At 45.7% G+C, this 24,542-nt stretch overlaps 1 protein-coding gene and 1 long non-coding RNA gene across 2 annotated transcripts in view; one reads left to right on the plus strand and one right to left on the minus strand.

Moving 5' to 3' along the window:
- Positions 1-24,188, plus strand: part of FSTL1 (follistatin like 1) — a 52,880-nt gene extending 28,692 nt beyond the window's left edge. Inside the window, exons 3-11 of the mRNA XM_077884153.1 lie at positions 5,045-5,149; positions 7,132-7,261; positions 8,280-8,312; positions 9,606-9,736; positions 13,719-13,837; positions 15,571-15,683; positions 15,989-16,099; positions 18,949-19,025; positions 21,474-24,188. Coding sequence (XP_077740279.1) covers positions 5,045-5,149; positions 7,132-7,261; positions 8,280-8,312; positions 9,606-9,736; positions 13,719-13,837; positions 15,571-15,683; positions 15,989-16,099; positions 18,949-19,025; positions 21,474-21,518 — 864 coding nt within the window. The 3' untranslated portion in view covers positions 21,519-24,188. The remainder of the gene's footprint in view (positions 1-5,044; positions 5,150-7,131; positions 7,262-8,279; positions 8,313-9,605; positions 9,737-13,718; positions 13,838-15,570; positions 15,684-15,988; positions 16,100-18,948; positions 19,026-21,473) is intronic.
- LOC144305370 (uncharacterized) lies at positions 7,803-12,757 on the minus strand. Its single transcript, XR_013372394.1, has 2 exons — positions 12,617-12,757; positions 7,803-8,704 (listed from the first exon to the last, which is right to left on the minus strand). It is a non-coding gene; the product is annotated as an uncharacterized LOC144305370 (long non-coding RNA).
- Positions 24,189-24,542: the final 354 nt, after the last annotated feature.

The following is a 24,542-nucleotide window of genomic DNA, read 5'->3' on the forward strand; positions in this document are numbered from 1 at the left end:
TTGCAAAGGATCTCTTTTAACAGCAAAACTAATTTATTCTTTTAGACTTTGGATCCACAGCAACACCTTTTCTAGCTTTGATTTGTAATGAGGCAAAGTGGTTTGTGGCAAGAGGGCTGGAATTAAAGTCTGGAGACCTTAGGCCAGGACCCAGCTCTGCAACTATGAGGTCTGAAGAGACCAGTCACACGCAGCCATGAGCCTCAGTTTCTTCTTCATCATTGGATGTTAAGTCTGGAAGTGCCTTAAAGGTAACCCCTGCCTGCCTATCCTAAAGAATTTGGAGAATTAAAAATGAGAGTAAAAAATTAAGGCTAATTGAAATTGCTCTACAGGTATAAAGTGTTATTATCATGCAATGGCTAACGGTTGCCAGGGAGAAAGCTGTTCCCCTAGTAACATTTGACAATGTTCCCAGTCAGCCCTTTACCTCTGGGGGAGTTTGCGTTGTGAAGTTTAACAACCACGAGACCAAAGCCCCAGAACATGGTTTACAACACGTAACGAAAACAACATAGAAGCAGGTCAGGGAGATGATGCAGAAAGTCAAAGCCAGAAACCCGATGCTTCTCCATTGGAAGCAAGTATTTTGTTGACTTTTATCAACATAATCAGTGTCCACATTTTCAAAACACACCCCTCCTGACCCCACTCAGTGAATCACATTTTCACAGGTATACCCCGACTTAGGGGTTTGCACATCTGTGACCTCACACTCGTAGAGCAATTCATATGCCAGTGTGGTTGTCTATTTAGATGAAATTCTCATATAGCCTTGGGACCTAATTCCTAAAAAAAACTGCATGGTGCTCTGTGGCCTCTCCCTGTGTCGGCCCTTATAGCTGTCCCCTCTGCCCACAGCTCCCTCCCTTGACTGTTCCCTCCCTGAAAGGGAATATTGAGGCTCCAGGGCCAGGCTGACCTGTCTTTCAGTCCTCACTTGGCTGTTGCTCATCATGTGGCCTCTGTATGTCGCGGAGCTTTTCTGAATCTTAAATCCCTCCCCATCTGTGAGATGGGACTAAAAACAGATGCTGCGAGGACAGAGGTATCTGTGAAGGGCCTCACTCAGTTTAGGTGCTATAATTCATATTAGCATTGGACCTTAGGCCCTTGTCACCCTCCACTAGTGCCTCTAGCCTCTCCATCCAGGCTGCCCTCCACTTTGAGTCTGAATTTCTGAGGTGGAAGGGACCAGACACCTTAATATTCCAAAGCACCACATTCACCTGCTGCCCTGCTTCTTTTCTGCCTTACTCACCACACCCCTCCCCACCAGGCAGACTTGTTCCATGAGCTTGTTTATGCCAGATGCATCATCTCCACTCAGCAGAGGCGTAAGACCACCTACCATGCCAAGGAACTTTCTAGGAGCTTCAGGGGTGCTCATGACATCCCATTCCCCGAGAAGATAGGACTTGGAGAAGAGCTTTCAAATGGTACAAAGAGGCCACCTCTAGGAAGAAAATTTTCATTGTTTTCTGCACTAAAGCACGCCTGTGAGTGGGAACAACTGGGGAAGATTGACGGCTTCAGGTGGGACATTCTTTCCCAAGCCAGCAAAAATCCTGTTCTTTGTATCTGCTGCCTGTGGCTGTGGGGTGCTCTCCCCACCCCGCCCTCCCGCCTCCCACCCCACATCTCGCTGGCTGGGAGGGTGGGGCTGCAGGAGCCAAGGCTGCATCTCTGCATTGCGGCGTTGAGTTCTGCAAGACAAAGAGAGAGATTGCCACCTATTGACAGATGTGCCACCTGCAAAGAGGGATGCCAGTGTGACTGGCGCTGCCCCCTTTTCTCTTTGGTCTTAAACAAGAAGGGACGGGGGTTGTTCACCCTTGTTTTTTTTCCATTCAGCCAGTCCTCCCGCTCTCAGTATCCTGAGAATACCCTGGAATGCCAGGGTGACAGGCTGGGTGGGGACATGACTACCAAGGTGGTAACAACACCCAATGACGCAGTTGTCCAGAGAGTCAGTAGCAACGGCAGCTCTCAGCCAAGTGGCAGGCACTCTGCTGCAGGCAGCTCGCCTCCTCTAATGCCCACACACCCCTTGCGGGGATTAATGTTCCCATTTCACACATGAGAAAACCGAGGTCTAAGGAAAGGTGCCTTGCCCGTTGCCATGGCAATGTAAGGAGCAGAGGTGGGATGTGGGAATTCAAATGTAGTTCTCTGAGGCACTTGTAAGCACTTTCTCACATTTGCTAATTATGCAAATCACACCCTGTCATAATCTCCTTCACCTTGAATCTTCTGGATATGAAAGTCAATCAAGGATAAAGGAACTGCTTTCCCTTTCGTTGAGTAGGATCTTAGCTCTGTCGTGTTATAGTTACTTAACCTCTAAGGCTCAGTTCCTTCATCTATGAAATGGGGAAAGTTAGGATGTCTAACTCATGGCGTTATCCTAGGGCTTAAGGGAGATAACGTATAATCCAAATCACCTAAGCAGAGAGCCAGGTATTTATAAATGGGAACGTACTCGTCTGCTGTCTGAAGATCCAGGTTAGAATCCTAGCTCCTCTCATTTTTAGCTTTGGGATCTTTGGGCAAGTTACTTGACCTTCCTGATCTTCAGTTCCCTCATCTATAAAATGAGGTTAATAATAGGCATGTCCTTGCAGGGTTGTTCCTACAGTAAGATGAAATCGTATGTGTGAAAACACTTTGTAAATTTTAACTGGACTATTCAAATATTAGGCTTTATTTATTTTATTATTTTTTTAGTTTTTTAAAATATTTTTAAAGATTCTGTTTATTTATTCGACAGAGCACAGGCAGGGGGAATGGCAAGCAGAGGGAGAGGGAGAAGCAGGCTCCCTGCTGAGTAGGGAGCCTGATGCAAGGGATGCAGGGCTCAATCCCAGGGATCATGACCTGAGCCAAAGGCAGACGCTCAACCGAATCAGCCACCCAGGTGCCCCAGGCTTTCTATTTTAAATAAAGAGTATCTGTTTCTTCACATGATTTTGGAGGACCATTTCTGAAAAAATGGCTTGGGTTGAATTCAACCTGGAAGTTAAAGCTTTTCTTTTTCATACTTTAAAAACAGCAACAGAAGGTAAAAGAAGCTCTGTACTTGCCACAGGCTAGTCTGCAGGAAGCTCTGCTTGCTTTTCAGTTTGTGATGCCCTTCCCAACACCGTTTCATCTGCACAAGTCAGGGCTGGGACTGACCCCCATTTTATAGATGAGGAAACTGAGGTTCAAAGAATGAAAGTCGCTACTTAGAGACACACAGCTAAGTGGTAAAAGGTCGGCCCGTGGAGCTGTGAACTGGTGTCTTTAGAGCGTAGGCATATGCCCGGGCTTGTCCTTTTATGGATTTATTCGTCTGTATCTCTTGGCAAGAGTGTTATTTCATGAAGGGGAGAGGAGAATATAGTCTTATCTGAGATTTTTTTTACCCTGGTCAGCAATAGCCTTTCCCCTTCCTTTTTAGAGCTGCTTTTCCCTTCCCAGGCACAGTTAGGAGGGCCCTGCCCCGAGAATATGCTTGATTTATCTCCGCTCCTGGTTTAGGAAACAACAGCTCTCCAGGCTTCCCAGCATTCTGAGAATTACTTCCTCTTCTCTTCCCCGCCTGCCAGCTTTATTGAATTCGCCTTAGCAACATCCAAAAAAGAATGGGTTTAGCAACAGCATCTGAACCAATGAAGTGTGAGTGTGGCAAGAGTTTCTGGACCAATGGGATCCCGGCATGACAGGCAAGATGGCTGGGGAGAGACAACAATAACCTGGAGTTTGCAAAGCAGCCTCCAGGTGGCAGCAGACCAACTGTATTGGGCACAGCCCTCAGCTCTCAGTATCTACTTTGTTTTTGTTTTCTTTGACTTCTTAGATAGGAAACGTATACCAACTACAAGAATTTTAGTATTGCAAGCTTTGCGGGTGTGAGTTCTCTGCATGACATGGTAGACATGGCCTGAAGGGAGGCATCTGAGGCTCCCTGTCTGCCTTTACGCCCCCACCACAGCGCCTGCCATCTTTGTTGGTTTTGTCACAGCCAGTGCTACCCCAGTGGGCGGGGGGCCTGGGGGCCTGTGGTGACTGCTGCTCAGCAGTCACACAAGGGCTGGAGGAATCACATTCTCCTTTGTTCAGCCACCACCGCTGCTGGCCTGCGTGACGAATGAGGTGGGGCTGCTTTTTAGCCACCAGTCAATGGGAGGGAAGGAATGTGTCATGGACAGAGTAGGGCCTGTAAAGACTCATTTTCAGTGGCAGAGACTGGGACCACTCCCTCCCTGTAGGTTCTGCACACGTCTGAACAGGAATGTCTGACCACACGGGGTTTGAGGATAATTCTACTGTCTGTCGAGTGGTTTGGCCCTCTTGGTCTTGAAGCCAGAGGCAGATGTGGACAGGGGCTGAATTAGACCCTACCAAGTAATACCAATTCCATGTTTTGATGGTTTAGTGATCCTTCTTTTGTCTTTTGAAATGATACTCCCTTGAACACCACTCAGCGAGATTGTGGTCCTCCAGATAGCCATATTTCTCTCACAGGTCTCTCTTTCCGTCTGGCTTACTCTTCTCATCCTTTAGGAATTAGTTAAGCATCCTGTCTTTAGAAAGTCTCATTTGATTCTCGCCCTCCTTCCCCCTTTTCCGGATCCTGGTGTCCTGTTGCTGCACTTGCATGTTGATTTCTAAATGTCTCTTTATTTGTGAGCTTCCTCAGAGAGTCCTGGCACTCCTTGAGGACAGAGACAGTGCCTTTATAGCTCTTTACTGTAGTGTTGGCATAGAGGGGGGTATTCAGTAACCGTTTTTAAAAGAAAGGAAGCACATAAGAAAGAGACTCTTGCTCTTTAAGAAACAATCTGAGGGACTCGGAGGTAGCTGGGCCTGGGCTGGAGCAGTACCAGCAAGTCCAGGGCTGGCTGTTGGGGACAGATTCTAGCTGTTTCAGGACCCTTTGGCAACCATGAGCTGCAACTCCAGACTAAGACCAGAGCCTGAAGAGTAACTGCCACCATTGGCTTATGCCATGACAGGCTCATCTCTGTGACCTGGTTTCCTTTATGACTTTGTGTTTTAGGAAGAACTAAGGAGCAAATCCAAGATCTGTGCCAATGTGTTTTGTGGAGCCGGCCGGGAATGTGCAGTCACGGAGAAGGGAGAGCCCACCTGCCTCTGCATTGAGGTAAGTCCTGAGGTCACGAGCTAGAGGACAATAGGCCAGACGGCTACCTTGCTGCAGCAGCTGTCAGCAGAGCAGTGCCAACAATTTCATCACCTTTATAAAAGCATACGTCATCTATTGAAAGACAAGGGATATTCTTTTTTTTTAAATTTTAGTTTTATAAGATTTTGTAGCTTAAAATTTTAATAATGCTTTATTAAGTTAATACATTTGTATAAACATAAAATTAGTAATCTTCCCCATAACCCTCAAATCCAGTTAGTCTGAGATGACCAGTGTTAATGGCTTGGTATATATTATTCCACTTTTTTTCTATGCTACTATAAGTATATAGGGTTTCCCCTCCTATTTTATACAAAAATAGGATCATAATAAATATTTTGTAATAACATCATATTTATGCAATAATTTTCCCATAGATGGACATTTAGGTTGTTTACCACTACAGACAGTAAAACCCAGTATAAGGATATACAACTATCCTTAATGCTGCTGCTTTATTTCTATAGGATTGACTCCCAGTAGGGCTTGCCACGTCAAAGGATATGCATTTTTTTAGAAAAATACTAGATGAAATGAAGATTTTTTTAGTGGGTCTTGTTTTTAATGAGGTTTAAAATGCAATGTGAGCATTTGAGAAATACTTCTTTTGTAAGTAGGATTCTAACAAGGTCTCACTCTTCAGGCAAACATAAATACCTTCCTTCCCTTTTCTGTCAAACCAACACAAACCTAGAACTATATCTGTCTTTCTGCAAATAAATACACCCAATTTAGTTCCCAGGTGAAGGATCCTGAGCATTGTCCAGAAAGGAAGACCACCCCCCAGCTTAGAAACCTGAAAACAGGACACACTGGGAGCCTTAGGAGGACCTTGCCAGAGGTGTACCTGGCCACTGTGTGGTGGTATGAACCTGAACTTACAGTCAGGAAACCTGGCATCTAGCCTCACCTTGACCACATAAGATCTGTGTGATTTTGAGCAAGTCAGTTGTCACTGGACACTGTGAAAACAAGAGACCATGTTTATCTGGCATGTGGAATATTTAGTAAGAACTCAGTAATTGATATTGGTTAAATGAAGTTTGTCTTCCCAGGCTTTGGTATTTTCATCTAAAATCGGAGAAGCATGGCTACCTTCCAGCTCCCAGTGTTCCATGCTGCTTCTTACCAGATCTGCTCTTTCTTGCTTTGGTACCTTTATCAGGGCTGAGCTGAACGTGGTTCCCCCTTACCAAGCCTTTCAAAAACCAAAGAAGCCTAAAGACACCGGGCTTGCCTGTGGCCATGGCCCTTGAAATAGCCAACAGAGAACCGACTTGCCAAGTGAACTTTAGTCCATTTCCCTGTCCGTAACGATTCTCTGTAGCACTTCACAAAGACCCAGGCGTCTCCAGCCCCATCTCCCAACAGGCCTTGTGAGAGCAGGAGGAAAACAGAATGGCCCCCAAATACTACACAAAACAAGAGAGCAAAAATCCTTCTAGTTAAACCCCGAAGGAACTGAAGAATTGGGGGAGGGAGGGAGGGTGTGTGTGGGCACGTGTGCGCATGCGTGCACCTGCCTATCAGTCTCCACGTTCCCTGCTCTCAATCTGGCTCTTGTGTCATAGAATGTTGGTGTTTAAAGGATCTGAGTTCATCTAAAGACCTCGAGTGACTTTCTCCAAAGTGACAGAGCATTCACATTCCTGACTTCTAATAAAATGCCCCCGCTGCTAATTTGATAGGGTCAGGGTGGTCTGTTTCTTCACTGAATGGAAGAGATGACCCTGAACCGGGATCAGCCCAGGGGACCAGGCAGGGCTGCAAAATGATGCATGCCTCCAACCTCGAGTGGGGTAGAGTTCCCGATGCCAGAGCTGAGGCTCCCTATCAGGGTGCACCCACAGGCTGCACGTGTGTGTGTGTGTGTGTGTGTGTGCATGCATGTGTGTGTTGGCACCCTGATTGCATGGACATCCTCCTTGGGTCTGTTTCAGCAATGCAAACCTCACAAGAGGCCTGTGTGCGGCAGCAACGGCAAGACCTACCTCAACCACTGTGAGCTGCATCGAGACGCCTGCCTCACTGGATCCAAAATCCAGGTCGATTATGATGGACACTGCAAAGGTAAGGTGTGCTCTTACCACCATCTCCCAGCTCCAGCCAGAGGAGCCAGGGGACACAGCAGTGTGACCTGGCTTCCCAGAGCCCTTTCCGCTTGACCACAGCACCCAAAGCCACAGAGGCCACCCAGCTCTTGGCGCTCATGAGCCTATTGGCTTCTGCCCAGGGTTTCCGGCATCAGCTTCCCCGGGGGCTTCCAGGACTGTCTGCAGTGGATAGAGTACCACATCAGTAATGGAAAATAATAAAGAAGGGTTTAAATGAATTCTTTACCTTTTTAAAGCAGATAATTTTATTTTTTATTTGTTTTTTAAAGATTTATTTATTTATTTTAGAGAGAGAGTACAGTCGGGAGGGGCAGGGGGAGAGGAGGAATCCCAAGCAGACTACACTGAGCATGGAGCTCGGTGTGTAGCTCCATCTACCAACCCTGAGATCATGACTTGAGCTGAAACCAAGAGTTGGATGCTTAACTGACTGTGCCACCCAGACGCCCAGAATTTCACTTTTTAAATTTGGGCACGTCTCAACTCTGATGTATATATTTCTTCTATTTTGCACTCAAATCATTGCCATTAGGATAAGAGGGAGGGGCTCCCAAGCTCGTTGCTAATTAGCCTGCCAAGCCGCAGCCCCACTCAGCCCCTCTCAGCTTTGACCTGTCCTGGTGAAATAAGAAACTGTTTCCCACGTGTGAGTCTCCACTCTATTTCCCTCTCTAAAATGATTCTAGAAACCTATTCCAGATACCCAGAGTTCCAGCAACCCATTCCCACCCCTCAGCCTCACGGGAGGAGGTATGAGACCCGGAGGGTCGATTCCCAAAAATGTCAAATAAAGCAGCGAAGAAAAAAAACCCCATGCTCAGGCCCTGGAAGAAGGAAAGGATAGGGCCCAGGACAAAATGATGAAAAGGGTGTAAGTGGCCCCCTTAACATGGGATGGTTTTAATCCTCGCAATACACAGAAATGTTCTTTTGTCTTCACTTTGTATTATGCGTGTCCTCCTTTTGATTTGCAGAGAAGAAATCCGTGAGTCCATCTGCCAGCCCAGGTGAGTGCCTCTTTTTTCTCCAGGGTGCATTTTAGGAAAGACATTCTTTTTGTGAGGGCATTTTGTGTTTCACAGTCTCTGCTGAGGCTCACAAGATCTGTGTGTCAGAACTTGTGACCCAGAACTGGTCACTCCTCAACACAGCTCAGGAAAGCTGCAAAACTGCATTTTTTTGTGCTTGCCATTTGAAGCAGCTGGTTGGGTCAGAATGTTGGCTGTGTTTTCCATTTTTGCTGAGTAGTGATTGCATTAAAAGGACAGAAAAGCCACCGAATCTTTCCTTCAGTGCTCTGTAATTCATGCTGATGTCACAGGACTAGCGGAATCAGAAAGCACAACTTCTTTTGACGGGAGATAATTGGAAATGCTAGTAGGACTTTTTCCATGGTTTTCTATGGGTAAAAATAAAAATTTCATCGTGATAAGTACAGAATCTTATCGTATGCTTTTCCTTAGTTCTTTAAATAATATGAGGTCATTTTTATTGTAATGACCTCATAGATGAGGAAATTGAGGCTTAGAGAGATTAAGTGAATTTCCCTGAATTACAGAGCTTGGAAGTGGCACCCACATTTCTGTTCCCCTGGCTCAGGGCCCTATGCACATCCCAGTGTGTGTTGTCTTCCAGGAATTTCCTCTTGCCAAGGCTTTCCCTTCTCTGTCCCCCATCTACCCAACCTTCAATCCCACCTGTTATTGCCATGTGTCTTACAACAGCTGTTCAGAGCAGGATTACAGCATGGCCCTCTCTTGACCTTGTGTTCTGTAGTTTAGAACAAAGGATAATGCAGACAGTGTAAAATTTTAAGTAGGAGAGTTTTGATAGACCCAGTTGGCAGAGGCGAAAGCTATAGAGAATTTAAAATCTGGTGGCATGAAAAATTATAATGTGCTCCTTCATTCACTTATTATTTCAGCTCAGCTTTGAGCCAAGAGAGCTATTGATTGATTGATTTTTTTCCCCCTCAGCTTCCTGAAGTTAATGAAAATGCCCTTTATTTTTCTGCTCTATGTTTTCCTCACCTAAGTAGCATTGTCTCTTTGTTTCAATATTCTCGATTGTTATAAATTTTTTTAGAAACATAAGCTTGAATACTGGTTTGGACGCTTTACGTTGTCCATCGTGTATTGACCCCTGTCAAACATGTGTGATAATTTTGTGTCCCTGGAGTGCTGTGGAAATTCAATAAGATGCCATATGCAGAGCCCCATTCGCCGAACCTCCCACAGAATGGCTGCTGGGTGACACTGAGGTCCCTACTGCTCAGCTGACCTCCCTCCCCTCTCCTGCAGTCGTTTGCTATCAGTCCAACCGCGATGAGCTCCGGCGTCGCATCATCCAGTGGCTGGAAGCAGAGATTATTCCAGATGGCTGGTTCTCCAAAGGCAGCAACTACAGTGAAATCCTAGACAAGTACTTTAAGGTAATCCAGAGTTGGGGTTAACTCTTCAGCCCCAGATAAGGGGAGACTTCCTCTCCCATTGCCCGATCACATCTTCCATCACTCCATGAAGCCATGATAGTTGCTTTCTGACCAGCTTGATCATTGGGACTCCGGCAGTAGAGCCTTTGGGATCTACTGCACATGTATATGGCCAGGCTCTGTCCTCCTATCCTGTATGTATCCCCCACCCTCTACCTCCTAGAGCTAGCTGTTGATACACTATGACTTCTGATCTCACCCAGACCCAGGCTGCTTCAGCCTCCTTCCCCCTCAGTTTATCATTTCTCTAAGTCATTAGCTTGACCATCCCTGGCCTGTAGAGCTACTCCTCATCGGAGAAGTCAATGGACTGGCATTTCATGGATCTAGGATTCTTCATGAACCTAGATATTGCTTGTCCCATCGTTTAGTGTAGGAGACAGGTTGTTCCACTTGGGGACAGGAGAGATTCTGCTTTGGAAAAGGTTGGAAATAATATTTTGCAATGAGTAGGGCTCCCATGGCACGTAGATTTTTCAGAGAGCTGGAGACATTGTTAGAAGAAGCAGTTAAGGGCGCACTTCCAGCTGATTGACAAGAACACAGACACACACACATATGTTTGTCACACCCAGGGGTAAAAATACCACAAGCAGACCATGTACACGACATACACATCCCACATACAGAGATGCACTCCCCACACAGAGACACAGCCTACTCACAGACACACATTCAGATACCCACATTCCCAGCTAAGCAAAAAGCCCCCTTTACCCCAGATGCACATCTCTAGGTAGATGCCCTCATGCTCATCCACAGGGGTATATGTTCTCACGTGCTTCCAGGGCCTCCTGTCCCAGGCCACACCCAGCCTGGACTCAGAAGCTACCCCATACACTTGAAGGATTCCTTGGCAGCACATGAGGGATTCTTTGGCAGCTCTGTGGCCACCACACATGCTCAATACCAGCCCTATCTGTGAATTCCTCTTCCTTTTTTTTTTTTTTTTTTTTTTAATTCCTCTTCCTAACTGACATTATGGACCTCATGGATAAAGAAATACTGGACTGGGTATTTGGTCATTTAAGACTTCACTTGTGTGACTGCGTTTAGCGAGTTCTCTCTGGGTTCCAAGTGTTTGAGATCGCACCTGGCGGAGAAAGCACAGCCCTTCTCATCTGTCCTCTGTCTCAATCTGCCAACACTACAGAGCCCTTGGGGCAGAGGGTGGTTCCTCAAATACAGAGAAATATGTTATAGTGCTGAGCCAGGAGCAGAAAGTAACTTGAAGAAAATGATTCTTCCGAAGCTGAGTGAGGAGCACGTGCCACATCTGCCACGGCCGCCAAGGCCCAGGAGACCCAGGACCCTCTTTCCAAGGGGCCTCTTGGGACCTTGTAATCATTCATAGTGGCCCCTTGGTGACACCCTGCCTCAGGCACCAATGGCACCTGTTATTACTTTGGTTCCCTAGTACCTGGGCCCCACACCCCCCTCGACACCTCTCCACCTGCTCCGGCAGTAACTTCTCTAACAGGCTGTCATCTGAGACCCGTTGAGGAAGTAGCTTCCTCTAGGGCATTCCCACTCCTGACCAGGGAAGCTTGATCATGACTCACACACACACGCTTGCTTTTGCCAGACACTCTGGCAGTGTCTTCTGTGAAAATCAGGGTTTCACTATCTACTTTTTGATGATTATTGGAGTCCTATGTGGTGCAGTCTTCCGAGGGAGATTCCTTCCCACTAGGCAAACAGCTGCCTCTCGGTGAGAGATCTGATATCTCATGGAAACTGTTTCTGAACCAGTGAACTGCCCTCCAACTCAGCTGGTATTCCTTATATCAAAATTAGTTGAAAAGAAAATATAATCAGAATTTGGATAAGACCAAAACCAGACTCTCACTTTACCTAGTGATTCATTCATGATTTCTCCGGTGAACATGTAACAGACCCAGGTAGAGAGAACCTGTCATGGCCACGTCATATACACACGCTGGACTCTTGGTGGCAGACCCCTGGTGGCCAAGGCCACGAGTGGAGCCAGACTTACCTCCCTTACTCTGGTGTCATGTCCCCTAGCTCCATAGGTGCTGTGTGTGAGCGAGTGCCTGACGTAGCCCATCCACTGAATAGTCTCTAAATTTGCACTAAGCCCAAACATTTTTAGTTTTGTATCACACGTATTCCTGCCTTCCTACAACCCTACAGTTACACAGAAGGAAGGGGTGTTACATCAAGTGTAGATAGAGCTGGGGAATGCAGGCATACAGAGGTACTGTGCCTTTTGTCACTGGTTGGCTGAACAGAAGCCGAGCGAGTTACGTTGATCCATGATCCAAGTTCATGACCCCCTAGGCGAGCCTTCCAGGCAATCCAGGCTATTTCTGTGGCTGGTGGAGGCCTGTGGATTCCACAATAGAGCTGGCCTGGGGAGGCCTGGCTAGCTCTCCTCTCAGCTTTAGGCCTGGATTCTGGCTCTACTGAATATGAAGTGTGTGCACGCAGCACTGCCTTTTGGGAGCTGCCTGGCCCATGTGTCACAGGCTCCTGGTGTCCCCAGGTGCCATAGGGCACCAGGTCTTCAGGCTCACTCTCTCCTCAGGCCATGATGGCGTTGGAGTCCGTGAGAATTGCTTCTGTCTGTCTAGCACTTAGAACATTTGAAATCAAGAAAGTCCTGCCCTGCTAAGAATGACACCTGGCCAACCTTATATCATTTCTCTCCATTAGTTAATTGAACCTTCACAAGGTGAAGGGCAATTTCCTCAGGGTGAATGCATAGTGACTAGAAAACATCTGAGACCTGTTGCTAGGAATTGGGACAAGAATGAAGAGGTACTAAGGAAGGGCTGACATAGTTTGTTTTATACATACCTGTCATTATACGCACCATGGAAAGATTTACAACCTTAGAGTAGAATGCATGTGACCCATGACAGTCATGGAAGGGGAGTCCCTTCTACCAGGAAGACTGGACCGACTTTTCTTCCAGAAGCCTTTACACCACCTGGGGAGCCACCTTGAAAGTAACATGGGAATGCTGGTTATCTCCCAAGGCAGCAGTACGAGGCAGCCTAGGGAAAGAATTTTTTAAAAAACATTTTCCCCCCATTGGAACTATTTAGGAGAGCAGCCATATCAACTTAGAATTTGATAAGACCTTGAAATCGACACCTTCCTCCTGCAGCTGGGACCTGGGCATTTTGAATAGTCCCAAATGGCTTTGGTCTAGGACTATCTTGCCAAAGAGGGGGGTAATGCCTGAGCTAACTGTACCCTCATCCTGTGCTTGTGGGATGTCAGCTGGATCATGAGGACAGCCTGTGCTCAGTAAGCCAAGGACCTGTGCACATACCTGCGATGGGGTCCCCTATCTTCTGCCTGCAGGTGATCAATTTGGGGCCTTTGCTTGTGACTTCTCACTGATATGCTTGGTTAGAGGTACCGGTATAGATGTTAAGCACAAGAGCAGACCAGGGAAATCAAGCAGCAAAACGTGGTCCTGTGACTCCCAGAGTGAACTCTGAGAGTCACCTGCATTGCTCTTGCCAAGCAGCTTGTTAGAGATATGCATCCTGTTACAAGTCCATTAAGGTATGAGAACAGCGTATGGTGGCTGGCCCGAACCAAGATGTTAAGCAGAGAATGTCTGCAGGGCAGTGTCAGGGAGGAGGCTGCAGAGTGCCCTCAAGCACCCAAGGCTGCTTGGGTAACACAGGCCTATGCCCCGGCCGCCCTTCTGAGCAAGGTATTGGGTTTGAAAGGCCCTCCATGGCCTCTGCCCACACACTTTCACTTGTATGTCTTGAGGAGTGAGTGCCTTCTCAAGTCTTCAAGCCTTTGTTGCTGTAGCTCTGAGGCCAGGCCAGGGCAGGGTCAGAGTATATCGAGAGCAAGATGAACCAAAGATGGGCCAAGCTGAGTGGGAGACAGACCTACAAAATGTTCCTGAAAGATCTCTTCATCCCCTTTCTAGAACGTTGATAATGGTGACTCTCGCTTGGACTCCAGTGAATTACTGAAATTTGTGGAGCAGAATGAGACTGCCATCAACATCACTACCTATGCAGACCAGGAGAATAATAAGCTGCTTAGGTGAGTGGAGCTGAGGGATCAAGGAGTGGTCCACAAGGTGAAGGCTGGGTGGATAGGAAAGGGGATTTGAATCCCTTCCTATCTGCAAGGAGCTACAGTGCAAATAGGAATTCTGTCCTGGTCTATTTTGTGAACATTATGAACTAATATATTGAGCACTCCTGGTATCTGATCAAATAGTTGTTGCTTTTGGCCAGAACTTGCAAGGAATATGATGTAATCTTAAAGTAAATTATCAAGGTCACATCAGAGCAAAAGTGTTGCTGAGTATCGTGGGGAAGGTTTTAATGGTTAATTTTCTGAAGGAATTACATTACTGTATTATTTAACTGCGAATCAAAAATAGCTTTAGTTCTGATTTTTAAGATAATTGGTGCTGTTTCACATAGAGAATCCTAATTGTCACAAATGAGAGCGTGTCCCTATCCTTTTCTGATATCATTCCAGAGTAAATATTAATAAAAACTAATCCCTGGGATCCCTGGGTGGCGCAGCGGTTTGGCGCCTGCCTTTGGCCCAGGGCGCGATCCTGGAGACCCAGGATCGAATCCCACATCAGGCTCCCAGTGCATGGAGCCTGCTTCTCCCTCTGCCTGTGTCTCTGCCTCTCTCTCTCTCTCTGTGACTATCATAAATAAATAAAAAAAATTAAAAAAAAATAAAATAAAAACTAATCCCTGAGAAATTTCCGATGTGGTTCCAGTACATCAGCAAGATTTAAAAATAGGAACAGCACCTCTTTTGTTCTGAAGAAGTAGAAAGCATGAAGCCCAGATTCTAGAATGACTTTTTTCTTAGTAATAGTTCATGACCTTACAGTATAATATCTGAAAATCCTTCATATTTTGATAACTTGAAATTAGATAATATTTTAGAAGTTCAGCAATTGATCTTCCTAACATCCCAGTGAAGGAGGGCTCCCTGTCCTCATTTTACAGATGAGAGATCAGGCTCAGAGAAGTTGAAGAGCTAGCTCAAGGCCATTTGGATAGGAGGTGATTGGATCAGAGCTCAAATCCAGGTCAAGAGGAGCATGAGGGAACTGTGGCTCCATAAACTTTTCTGAACATACGTTTCTCTTTCTAGAATAATGATAGTGACAATGCCTGCTTGAACGCCATATTCTTTACATCACATATTCCATTCCTATCACCTATTCATCTCCATTCTGATTTTTTCAAGACTTTATTTGACAGAGAGAATGAAAGAGAGCGGAGGGAGGGGCAGAGGGAGAAGGAGAAGCAGACTCCCCACTGAGCAGGGAGATGGATGCAAGGCTGGATCCCAGGACCTCGGGATCATGACCTGAGCTGAAGGCAGATGCTTAACCAACTGAGCCACCCAGGCACCCCAATCTCCCTTCTGTTTTGATTTTCCTAGTTTGGTTGACCCCAATACATTGGGGAAAGGCAATTGCTCATGGAAGGTGTGTGGGCAGTGAGAACGTCTATTAAAGTGGACAGAACCACTCAGGAAACTTTAGTCTTCTTGGGAGGAATATTTGAACAACACAAGTGATCTGACATCAAGCATAACAAAGTAAAGGTTGGATGCTCATAGGAGTCAAGATGGATGATGCTTGTGGGAAGGCAGTAAAGAAAGTTCCTCAGTTAACAATCAACCCCTTGGCCTCCTATGGGGGCCCCATGTGTATGTGAACATGATGCTTAGTTCCTTTCCATTGGCGTGAAGCTGAGTTCTTGCTGACACATTTCTCCTATGTTTTATTCCAGAGGACTCTGTGTTGATGCTCTCATTGAACTGTCTGATGAAAATGCCGACTGGAAACTCAGCTTCCAAGAGTTTCTGAAGTGTCTCAACCCGACCTTCAATCCTCCAGAGAAGAGTATGCTTAACCTAAGAAATACGGAGTTGTAGGGAATGGGGGCATTTGGGGAGGGCCAAGATAGAGAGTCTTGATGGAATTTTCCAGAGCTTGATAAGAAAACTTCCTTCCACAATTCTAGACTGGGCCCTAGTCCATCGTTTACATGCTGAGGTTAGGGTTCAAAAATCTTTGGATTGATGGCGTCATTCACTCAGATATGTTGCATCTGAAGGATAAGCAGAAGCAAAGTGCACAGACGGTAGCCAAGATGTCCTGTTCCACCCTCACTCTAAACTGTTGCTTCTTATTTCCGATGCCAACAGAATGTGCCTTGGAGGATGAGACATATGCAGATGGAGCAGAGACCGAGGTGGACTGTAACCGTTGCGTCTGTGCCTGTGGAAACTGGGTCTGCACAGCCATGACCTGTGATGGTGAGCTGTCCCTAGGGCAGAAAGAAGGAATGGCAAGAAGAGAGCAAACTCAACATAGGAAAAGTCAGAGTGGGGATGATGGAGAAGAGCATAGTGGCCAGAAGCAAGGAAGCTGGGGAGCAAGTAACAGCCTCCAGCCTGTAGCGTCAGAGTGCCCAGTGGGCAGCATCAAGGGCACAGCACTTCTGCCAAATCCATTAAGTTCAAAAATCACTCCAGAGACTTCGTATAAGAGGGGTTTAAAATGCAGGGCAAGATCAAATGTTGATGAGATTGGAAGAATCATAATAACAATGAAAGCAAATGCTTAGTGAGAACTGTGTGCCAGGCACTCTTCTCAGCACTTCACATATTAACGCATGACCTTATGACAGCTTCTTAGTCCTTAGGACAGCTGAGGAAATCATCTATGTAAAAGACTCAGGTGGTTGGAAGACAGAAGGACTCCCACCTTGCTGTCCATACTCAGCAGAAAAAGACAAATGTTTCTAGGCCCTCTTTGAATTAACAGACTTGGGTTATCCCTAAGAAAAAAAAAATTGAGACATGATTAGGGTGGGTTGGAGAGAGAGAGAAATCAGAGACAGTTTGGGTGGACCAGTGCAGAAACCACATGGCATGTTGGAATGATCCCAAAGATCAGAAGAAACTCCTGAATCAGAGCCAGGTCACAGGAAAAAAACGAGCACCATTCAGATTAGACAAAAGATGAAGATTAGACAAAAGAGAAAGGTGAAGCCAGGTTGAGAATGGAGAGGCACATGGGGTTTGAGAAGAAATGTCAGTTGTTAGGAACCAAGCCCAAAATTTATACCAGATGGGTGAGTTTAAAATTATATCTTTAAAAAACTGAGATAAGAAAGAACAGGCTCATCTTAGGATCATGTTTAGGAAGGTCAAGTTAGACGGTAACTGGGAGACAGAGGTCAGAAGAGGTCCTTCTAGATGAGAAGCCTAGGCAGCAGCAACAGTACAAATGCAACTCAGTCCTACCAGGGCATCCCTAGTCTCTCATTCCCCAGGACCAAGTCTCTTCTCAGTGTGGGAAGGCAGGAAGCCAAGACAATTCCAGAGACAAATAGAAGAGCAGGAAGAGGCAGTTTAGATACTAGAAATCCTAGAAGTTGCTAGAAATCAAAACTAAATTAGGGTAGCTAGGCTAAGCACACAGTAGCTATTGAAGCCAAATGAGAACATATCAAAATACTACCCAACCTGCCTCAATCAGGAAGCATCCTATACTTAACTTCCCAAAAGCCCCTGCAGTAGCTCTCCACACCTAACTGTTCCTGGTCTGCCTTTGTACAGGTAACCATCCATTCCTAAGACACAGGCAATTGTTAAGTAGCTGGTTTACAGAATAAGCATGATCATCTGGGTTATAAGCTCCAACACATGCATCAGACAAAAGCCAAACGATGGCCTCCATGGGACAATGCCCATTTTCACAGCCCTTCCTCTCTGCATGGCCCCGGTTCAGGGCCCTGTGTGGGTATAAAGAACACTGGAGATGGTGGGGCCCCAGGGTGAGCATGTCTTGGTGTGTGGGCCATGATCTGAGAGGACACTGTAGGGGCAGCATTCCAAAGTCATTTCAGTACCTGAAAGGTAGTCTGGTCTTAGATCATAAATTACAAGGGGACAAAGAAAAAGGGGCATCAAGGGCAGCCCGGGTGGTTCAGCGGTTTAGCGCCGCCTTCAGCCCAGGGCCTGATCCTGGAGACTAGGGATCGAGTCCCACGTCGGGCTCCCTGCATGGAGCCTGCTTCTCCCTCTGCCTATGTCTGTGCCTCTCTCTCTCTCTCTCTCTGTGTGTGTGTCTCATGAATAAATAAAATCTTAAAAATTAAAAAAAAATTAAAAGGGGGGCATCAAGATGTGAAGCCAAGTAGAGTCAGAGCTAGGAAACTGCCTTGAGGGGCAGGTTAATGCCAAACTCAAGAAGGCATGGCAGAGTGATGTTTCCTAACAGCAAACACTATGCTTGGTAAACATACAGATTCCATCCTAAACCTACTGAATCAGAATCCACAAAAGAGCAGCTGAGGAACCTACATTTTTAAGATAATTCTGTTTTGTTTTGTTTTGTTTTGTTTTGTTTTGTTTTGTTTTGTTTTGTTTTAGTCACCCTGTAAGGTTGGGCAACATTGCTAGATGCAGTGGTTATCCACTCTGGCTGCACATTAGAATCACTTAGAATCCTTATAAAATCCTGGTGCCCAACAACAATTAAATCAGAATCTAAAAGTGGAATTTAAATAACTGTATCTTGAAAAGTTCTGTAGATACTTCGGCTGTGTGAATGGTTGAGCCTCGCTAGCCTAGAAGATCTGAGTCAAGACCCAGATACCCCCACAGCTTTTATTGCAGGGCCAGTGCCTGGCATGGATGTGCCAGAGGAGTGAAAGGAGACATAGGAGTGGCCAGAGGATAGTGAAGGAGATTGCTTTGTTCACAGGGTGTGAACAAAGGTGTCAGTTGCCCTGGGACCCTTCATATTCAGAGAAATGCAGGCAGTTCACCATTCCTTCCATTGGTTAAATGAGAGATGAAATTGAGAGCCTAAAATGTGGTTATTGGTGGAATCCTTTTTTTATTTTATTAGATTTTACTTATTTGAGAGAGAGAGAGCATGAGCAGGGAGGAGGAGTAGAGGGAGAAGCAGACTCCCCACTGAGCAGGGACCCCCCCCCCCCGCCCCGATTCGGGGCTCGATCTCAGGACCCTGAGATCATGACCTAAGTGGAAAGCAGACACTTAACTGACTGAGCCACCCAGGCGCCTGCTATTGGGGGAATCTTGAACTGGCTTCCCTCAGTGACCACTGCTCTGAAATTTGATTCTTACAGGAAAGAATCAGAAGGGGACCCAGACCCAGACAGAGGAGGAAATGACCAGATATGTCCAGGAGCTCCAAAAGCACCAGGTGAGTTGCAGCCCCCATACTGGCTCAGGTTCTGATCCTGCCACTCAGCCCTTCCACTCTTCGGATGTTGCCTAGTGCTCCAGGAGACCAAGGGGTTACTCTGGTCCATACAGTAAGTCCTGAATGATGAACCCAAAGTATCAAATCATGATACAGACAGGTCCCTGATGGAGTCCTTGCAGGGTCCAGCAGGTCCTAGCAGATGTAGGCCACAACTTGGTTAATGGCTTTATAAGTAAGAATTAGGCAGGTGGTGATCTGCAAATAGGTTGGCAGTGGCTTGCAAGTGAGCAGGGGCTGAAGCATTGTTACTCTTCCCTGTCACAACCAATGCCCAGACCCGAACCGAAGACTCCAAGCTCGGAGCCATGAGCAGGAAGTTAGTGAAAGTGGACCACTGCGGAAAAGATTTCAGCTAAATGCCAAGCTGGTTATGGTTAGAAAACAGCCTGAGATTGACAAACCTGGAGAACTTAGAGATTCTGTGTCCTGGAGACTTGAGAAGACAATAAATAGGAATCCTATTCAGGTTCTGTGCCATTAAGTCAAAGGCCTTCTTGGGGAGAAGGCTCTCGGCAGAATAGCAGTTCACGGCCGTACTTGGGGAAGGGCCTGGAGAGGGAACTTGGATGTGCAGGCTCTGAGGCCTGTCTTCCCGCTGGCTTACCATGTAGTGAACAAAGGACCTTGTGCCTCAGGTCACCTGTCTGTAGACTGGGTCTGGTATACAAGCCTTCTCTCTGCCTTAAGTTCTGAGGGAATGTAACAGTCACAAGAACTGCTAAACTACTGACATGAAGTATTGGACTTGAAAATAATTATTCATATTAATTGCTCAAAAATAATTGCTCATATTCATTGACAGTTTTTAATATGCATTTTGGCATTATTGTCACTGATAACATAGAAACCTCATGTCAGTTTCTTAAGCCAAAGCAGAAGCTCCTAGCCTTCTGTTTTTCCGTATTTCATCAGCTCTGAGTCTCCAGAAGAGTCTGATCACATAAAAGAAAAAAAGAACCTAAAAGAAATTCCTTCCCTCTGGGGTGGGGGAAATGATCAGAGTAGACAGTGGGGGGGGGGGGGGTAAATTATAATAGCTTACATTTTTCTGGGTCTCTGTTTTATGTGAGTTCCCTGAGAAAGCAGACACTAAGGCAAGGACTCGAGTACAAATAGTTGATTTAGCAATCCTAGGAGACACCAGAAGGGGAGTTGGGAAGCAAGCCCAGGAAGGGAAGGAAGCAATAAAGATTGTATATCCAGGCATGTAACCACTGTGGGCGTGTGGAGCTTGTCCTGTTGTGGAGCTTGGGGACAGAGTTCCCATGCCTGAGGGGGAAGCGAGCGGGGGTGTTCCTCCACAGACTCCCATCTGCCAATGGCAAGGGCTGCCACCAGCAACATGAATTCCCTGGCATTTCTGGCCTGCCAGCATGTGTGGGCAGAGCAGGCTCCAGCAGCCAGAGAAAGCCTCAGGCAAAGAGTTGCAGGTGCTGGCAGTAAGAAGCCATGCCAGTTAGAAATGTTAAAGGCAAGGGGCTACGGACGGGAGACCAACAGTGTCTGCTGGATGCCCGGCACTGTTGTTTTTTATTTCCTAATTAATTTTTTTATTGAGATAGAATTTATATACCATAAAATTCACCCTTTTAAAATATACAATCCAGTGGTTTTTAGTATATTCACTAGATTATCAATCATCACTATTGCTTAATTCCAGAACATTTTCATTATCCCACAAAGAATCCCCAGGCCCATTGGAAATGACTCCACATTCTCTCTTCGCCCAGCCCTTGGCAACCACTCATCTACTTTCTAACTCTACAGGCTTGCCTGTTCTGCACGTACACAAATAGAATCATATACTATTCTATAGTATAGTAAATACTATTCTATCATATACTAGAATCATATACCATCATAACAGAAATCATATGGCATTTTCTGTTGGACTTCCCTCATCTAGCAAAACTAGGGGCGCCTAGGTGGCTCAGTGGTTGAGCGTCTGCCTTCGGCTCAGGTTGTGATCCCGGGGTCCTGGGATCGAGTCCCGCATCAGGCTCCCCGCAGGGAACCTGCTTCTCCCTCTGCCCATGTCTCTGCCTCTCTCTCTCTCTCTGTCTCTCATGATAGATAAAATCTTTAAAAATAAATAAATTAAAATAAAATAAACTGGGGATAATCCTGTCGACCTGTTGTTCCATAGGCATTCAGATAGGGTCAGCCCTTAATTCAGTGACAGCCCTGGTGTGACCATGTCAAAAATAAGACATGATCTTTGTCCTCAGGTTGTTCTCATCCACAGAAGAGACAGACAAGTAAACAGAACTAATATTAGCAGGGGCATGTACCTGTCAATACTGTATAAAATCTTAAGGACTAGATAGATGCCAGTGATTTCTTTTTTAATAATTCACAATGCTTCTTTTCTCCTGCTTCTCAAAGGAAACAGCTGAAAAGACCAAGAAAATGAGCACCAAAGAGATCTAAAGAGGAGGCATCTGGGAAGGTGTCCAGAGTCTGGCACCTTCTCTTCCACTTCAGCGCTGAGTCCAATATATGCAAGTGTCTGCTACAATCGCCAAATCACCAGTATTTGTTTGTATAGCAATGAGTTTTTATTTTGTCTATTTGTTTTGCAATAAAGGAAATGGGGGCGGCCAGCTAGGAGGGGAAGGGCCATAGCCTTCATTTCTAGGAGTGCTTTGAGAGCAACTGTAAATGGTGCTCAGGGGCTGGAGACAAGTAAGGATACTGCATCAGGGTTGGGAGAGGAGCGGACCCAGATCTGAACCACAGTCTGCCACAGCTATAAACATGCTGCGGGTAGTGCAGGCAATGCCAGAGAGAACTCTGCAGGCTGCCCCAGAGGTGGGGTTTGGGAAGCTCAGGGGAGAGGAACGCATTCTGCGTCCAGCCCTTCCTGTTGCCATCAGCATAATAGACCTCCAGCATCTGTGCTTCTCATGGCCCCAACCACTGCTTCTAGATATATCCTTCTAGTTATCTGGTGTCCCTTAGACTTGGAGTTTCTGGGAGGGTGCACACAAATGATGCAGATACTTGTATACTTTGAGTCCCTTAGAGACCTAACCAAATTTTTGAAATACTTTTTACCAAAGGTGCTATTTTTCTGTAAAATTGTTTTTTGGCAAGTTGACTTCATTCTTCAATTATTATCATTATATTATTGTTGTTTTTTTTAGTATTTTATTTTCTTGACTAGAAATTAAGCTTTTGTAATTATTTTTCAGTAGTCCTACCATTTCAGAGATGGGAGAGTCTGGGGTTCTTTCTGGTGCAGGGACCGCTATAACCCAGACTCCTCCCACCTTCCAACAGATTAGATGCAGCCCAGAGTTTTGTCCCCCTGGCTTCCAGTGTATCAGCAGTCTACCAGCGGGTGCCTCAGACAGAAGCCAGGGGAATACAAAGCGTCTCCGTCTCTGTACAAACCTTTTAAGGTCCAAAAAGCTAATTTGTTTCCATTTATTCTAATAAGTTCATGCAAATCAGTATTCCAAAGGATGGAGACAAGTGCAGCCAAGCAGGGCTCGGATATGTGTGCCTATTAATATGCCCTTTGATCCACCACTAACTAGGAGAGTGACTTTGGCCCTGTCTCTTCCTGTTTCTGGGCCTCTGTTTTCCTCATTGAGCAAGTAGGAATGCATTAACCTATCACTTTGATAAATTATAAATTCTGTGGTTCTGATCATTGGTCCAGAAGAGTACAGGTTCCTATGATTTTCCTTCTTCTTAGGATAAATGAAACCTCACTGTTACAACAAAAGGGTCAGATGGCCAAAACCAAGATGACCAAATCTGACCTCAGTCTGGATGGCTGCCTGGGCTGTGCTGCGATGTACAGCCCTCTCGGGTAAAGTCTGTCCAGGAAGAGAATGGGAAAGAGAACCACTCCCAACTTTGCCTTCACTTCTGTGCTCCATCTTTAACTTTCTTGGAAACAGAAATAGCTTTACCCTTTCAAGATGAGGATAAAAGATGGTTTCACATTTTAAGAGGAGGGAAAAAATGGAAATTGAGTGTTCAAACTGTGACTGGGGAGAAGTCCATCATTCCTGTCTTTTGGGACTCTGAGTATTAACCCCACTATTTACCATGTTTAAGATGCATTTGGAACAACTAAGATTAAAAACTGGACACAAGATCTCATTTTCAGGAGGCAGATTACAGACCATGAGGGGGAAATTACATAGATTGCACTGCACAGGCAACTCTGAGAAAGTTGTGCTCAATGTGGAATTCCTTCTAAACAAGTTTCCTTGTTCTCCTTCGAAAGGAGAATGTTCCATTTTGTTTAGAATTCTGAGCTTTTGTATACATTCCCTAAAAGCTCTCTTCAAGCCCCACTTGTGCATTCTGAAATGTACCTCCCTGTCCGGTTGCCTTGGAGAACTCCCAGCAGCACACCTTGACTGAGTTTTGCCGGCCCTTGGACCCTGAGAGAGAGAGGGTGGGAATACCAGTTTGTTTAAAGCAAGAAGCCAAAGTGTCTCCTCACCAGTTACATTTAGGACAGTGGTTGCCATCTAAGACCGCCCTACCCTGCAATATGGATTTCCCTAGAGCGATCTGCATTCTCCTGTAAGCAGGGACGCTTTTGTCTGCACCACAGAATCACACAATCTGATGACCATTCATGGAAAGCTGCTAAATAGCCTAGTTTGGGGAGTCTTGCATAGAGCTTTGCATGGAGCAAATAGGATTAAATCAGGTTCAGTTCCTCCAGCTCTCTACAAGCACAGGGCTTAGACTGCAAGCTTCCTTGGGCTTTCTCAGTGTGTATATGATTTTACTAACATATTGCGGCGCCTGTTAGGATTCAGTGTTCATGGAAACAAACCTCACATGCCATGACTCTGGACTCCATTGTTTTTGGAAAGCAGGGCTCCTCCACCTGCTAGTAAGCCCATGTGGACAAATCTGAATGTCTTTCCTTTACACTTGTCTTTAAATAATCAAATTTCAAGAAGCAATTTGAACATGTTTCTGTTGCCTATGTGTTTGTGAAATGTATTTGTATTAGTAGGCTTCCATATTGCATTTAACTTGTTTTTGTAACTCCTGATTCTTTTCTTTCTCCCCCCCTCCCCTTTTTTTGGATACTATTGATAAATAAAGAAATTAAAATAGTCATTGTATTGTTTTCCTTCCGCCCCCCCCCCATTAAGACCAAATAAAGTTGTTGTGAGAATATTAACCATTTACCTTATAAGAGTGGATTTGGCCTTCATTCAGTAGCCTTAAGAGTGGCCTGAAGAGTTTCTCCTGATAAAATCTGGGAATTTAATCTGCAGCTGGGAGGGTAGGCTTACTCAGGGACTAATAGAACAAGTTTATTTAGAAGAATCCTTAATGGTGGAGCCGGAGTAGGAAGTGATGAGAAGTCAGGAAGCATTCCTGTATTGGGAAGAGGTTAAACTAAATGGCCCCGAAAGCCCCCAAGGTCTTAAGAGTGAAATGACACCAGGTGAGGCAGGCTGCAGGTAA

The sequence above is a fragment of the Canis aureus genome, chromosome 35 (assembly GCF_053574225.1).
Source record: "Canis aureus isolate CA01 chromosome 35, VMU_Caureus_v.1.0, whole genome shotgun sequence".
In the NCBI taxonomy this organism is placed as follows: Eukaryota; Metazoa; Chordata; class Mammalia; order Carnivora; family Canidae; genus Canis; species Canis aureus.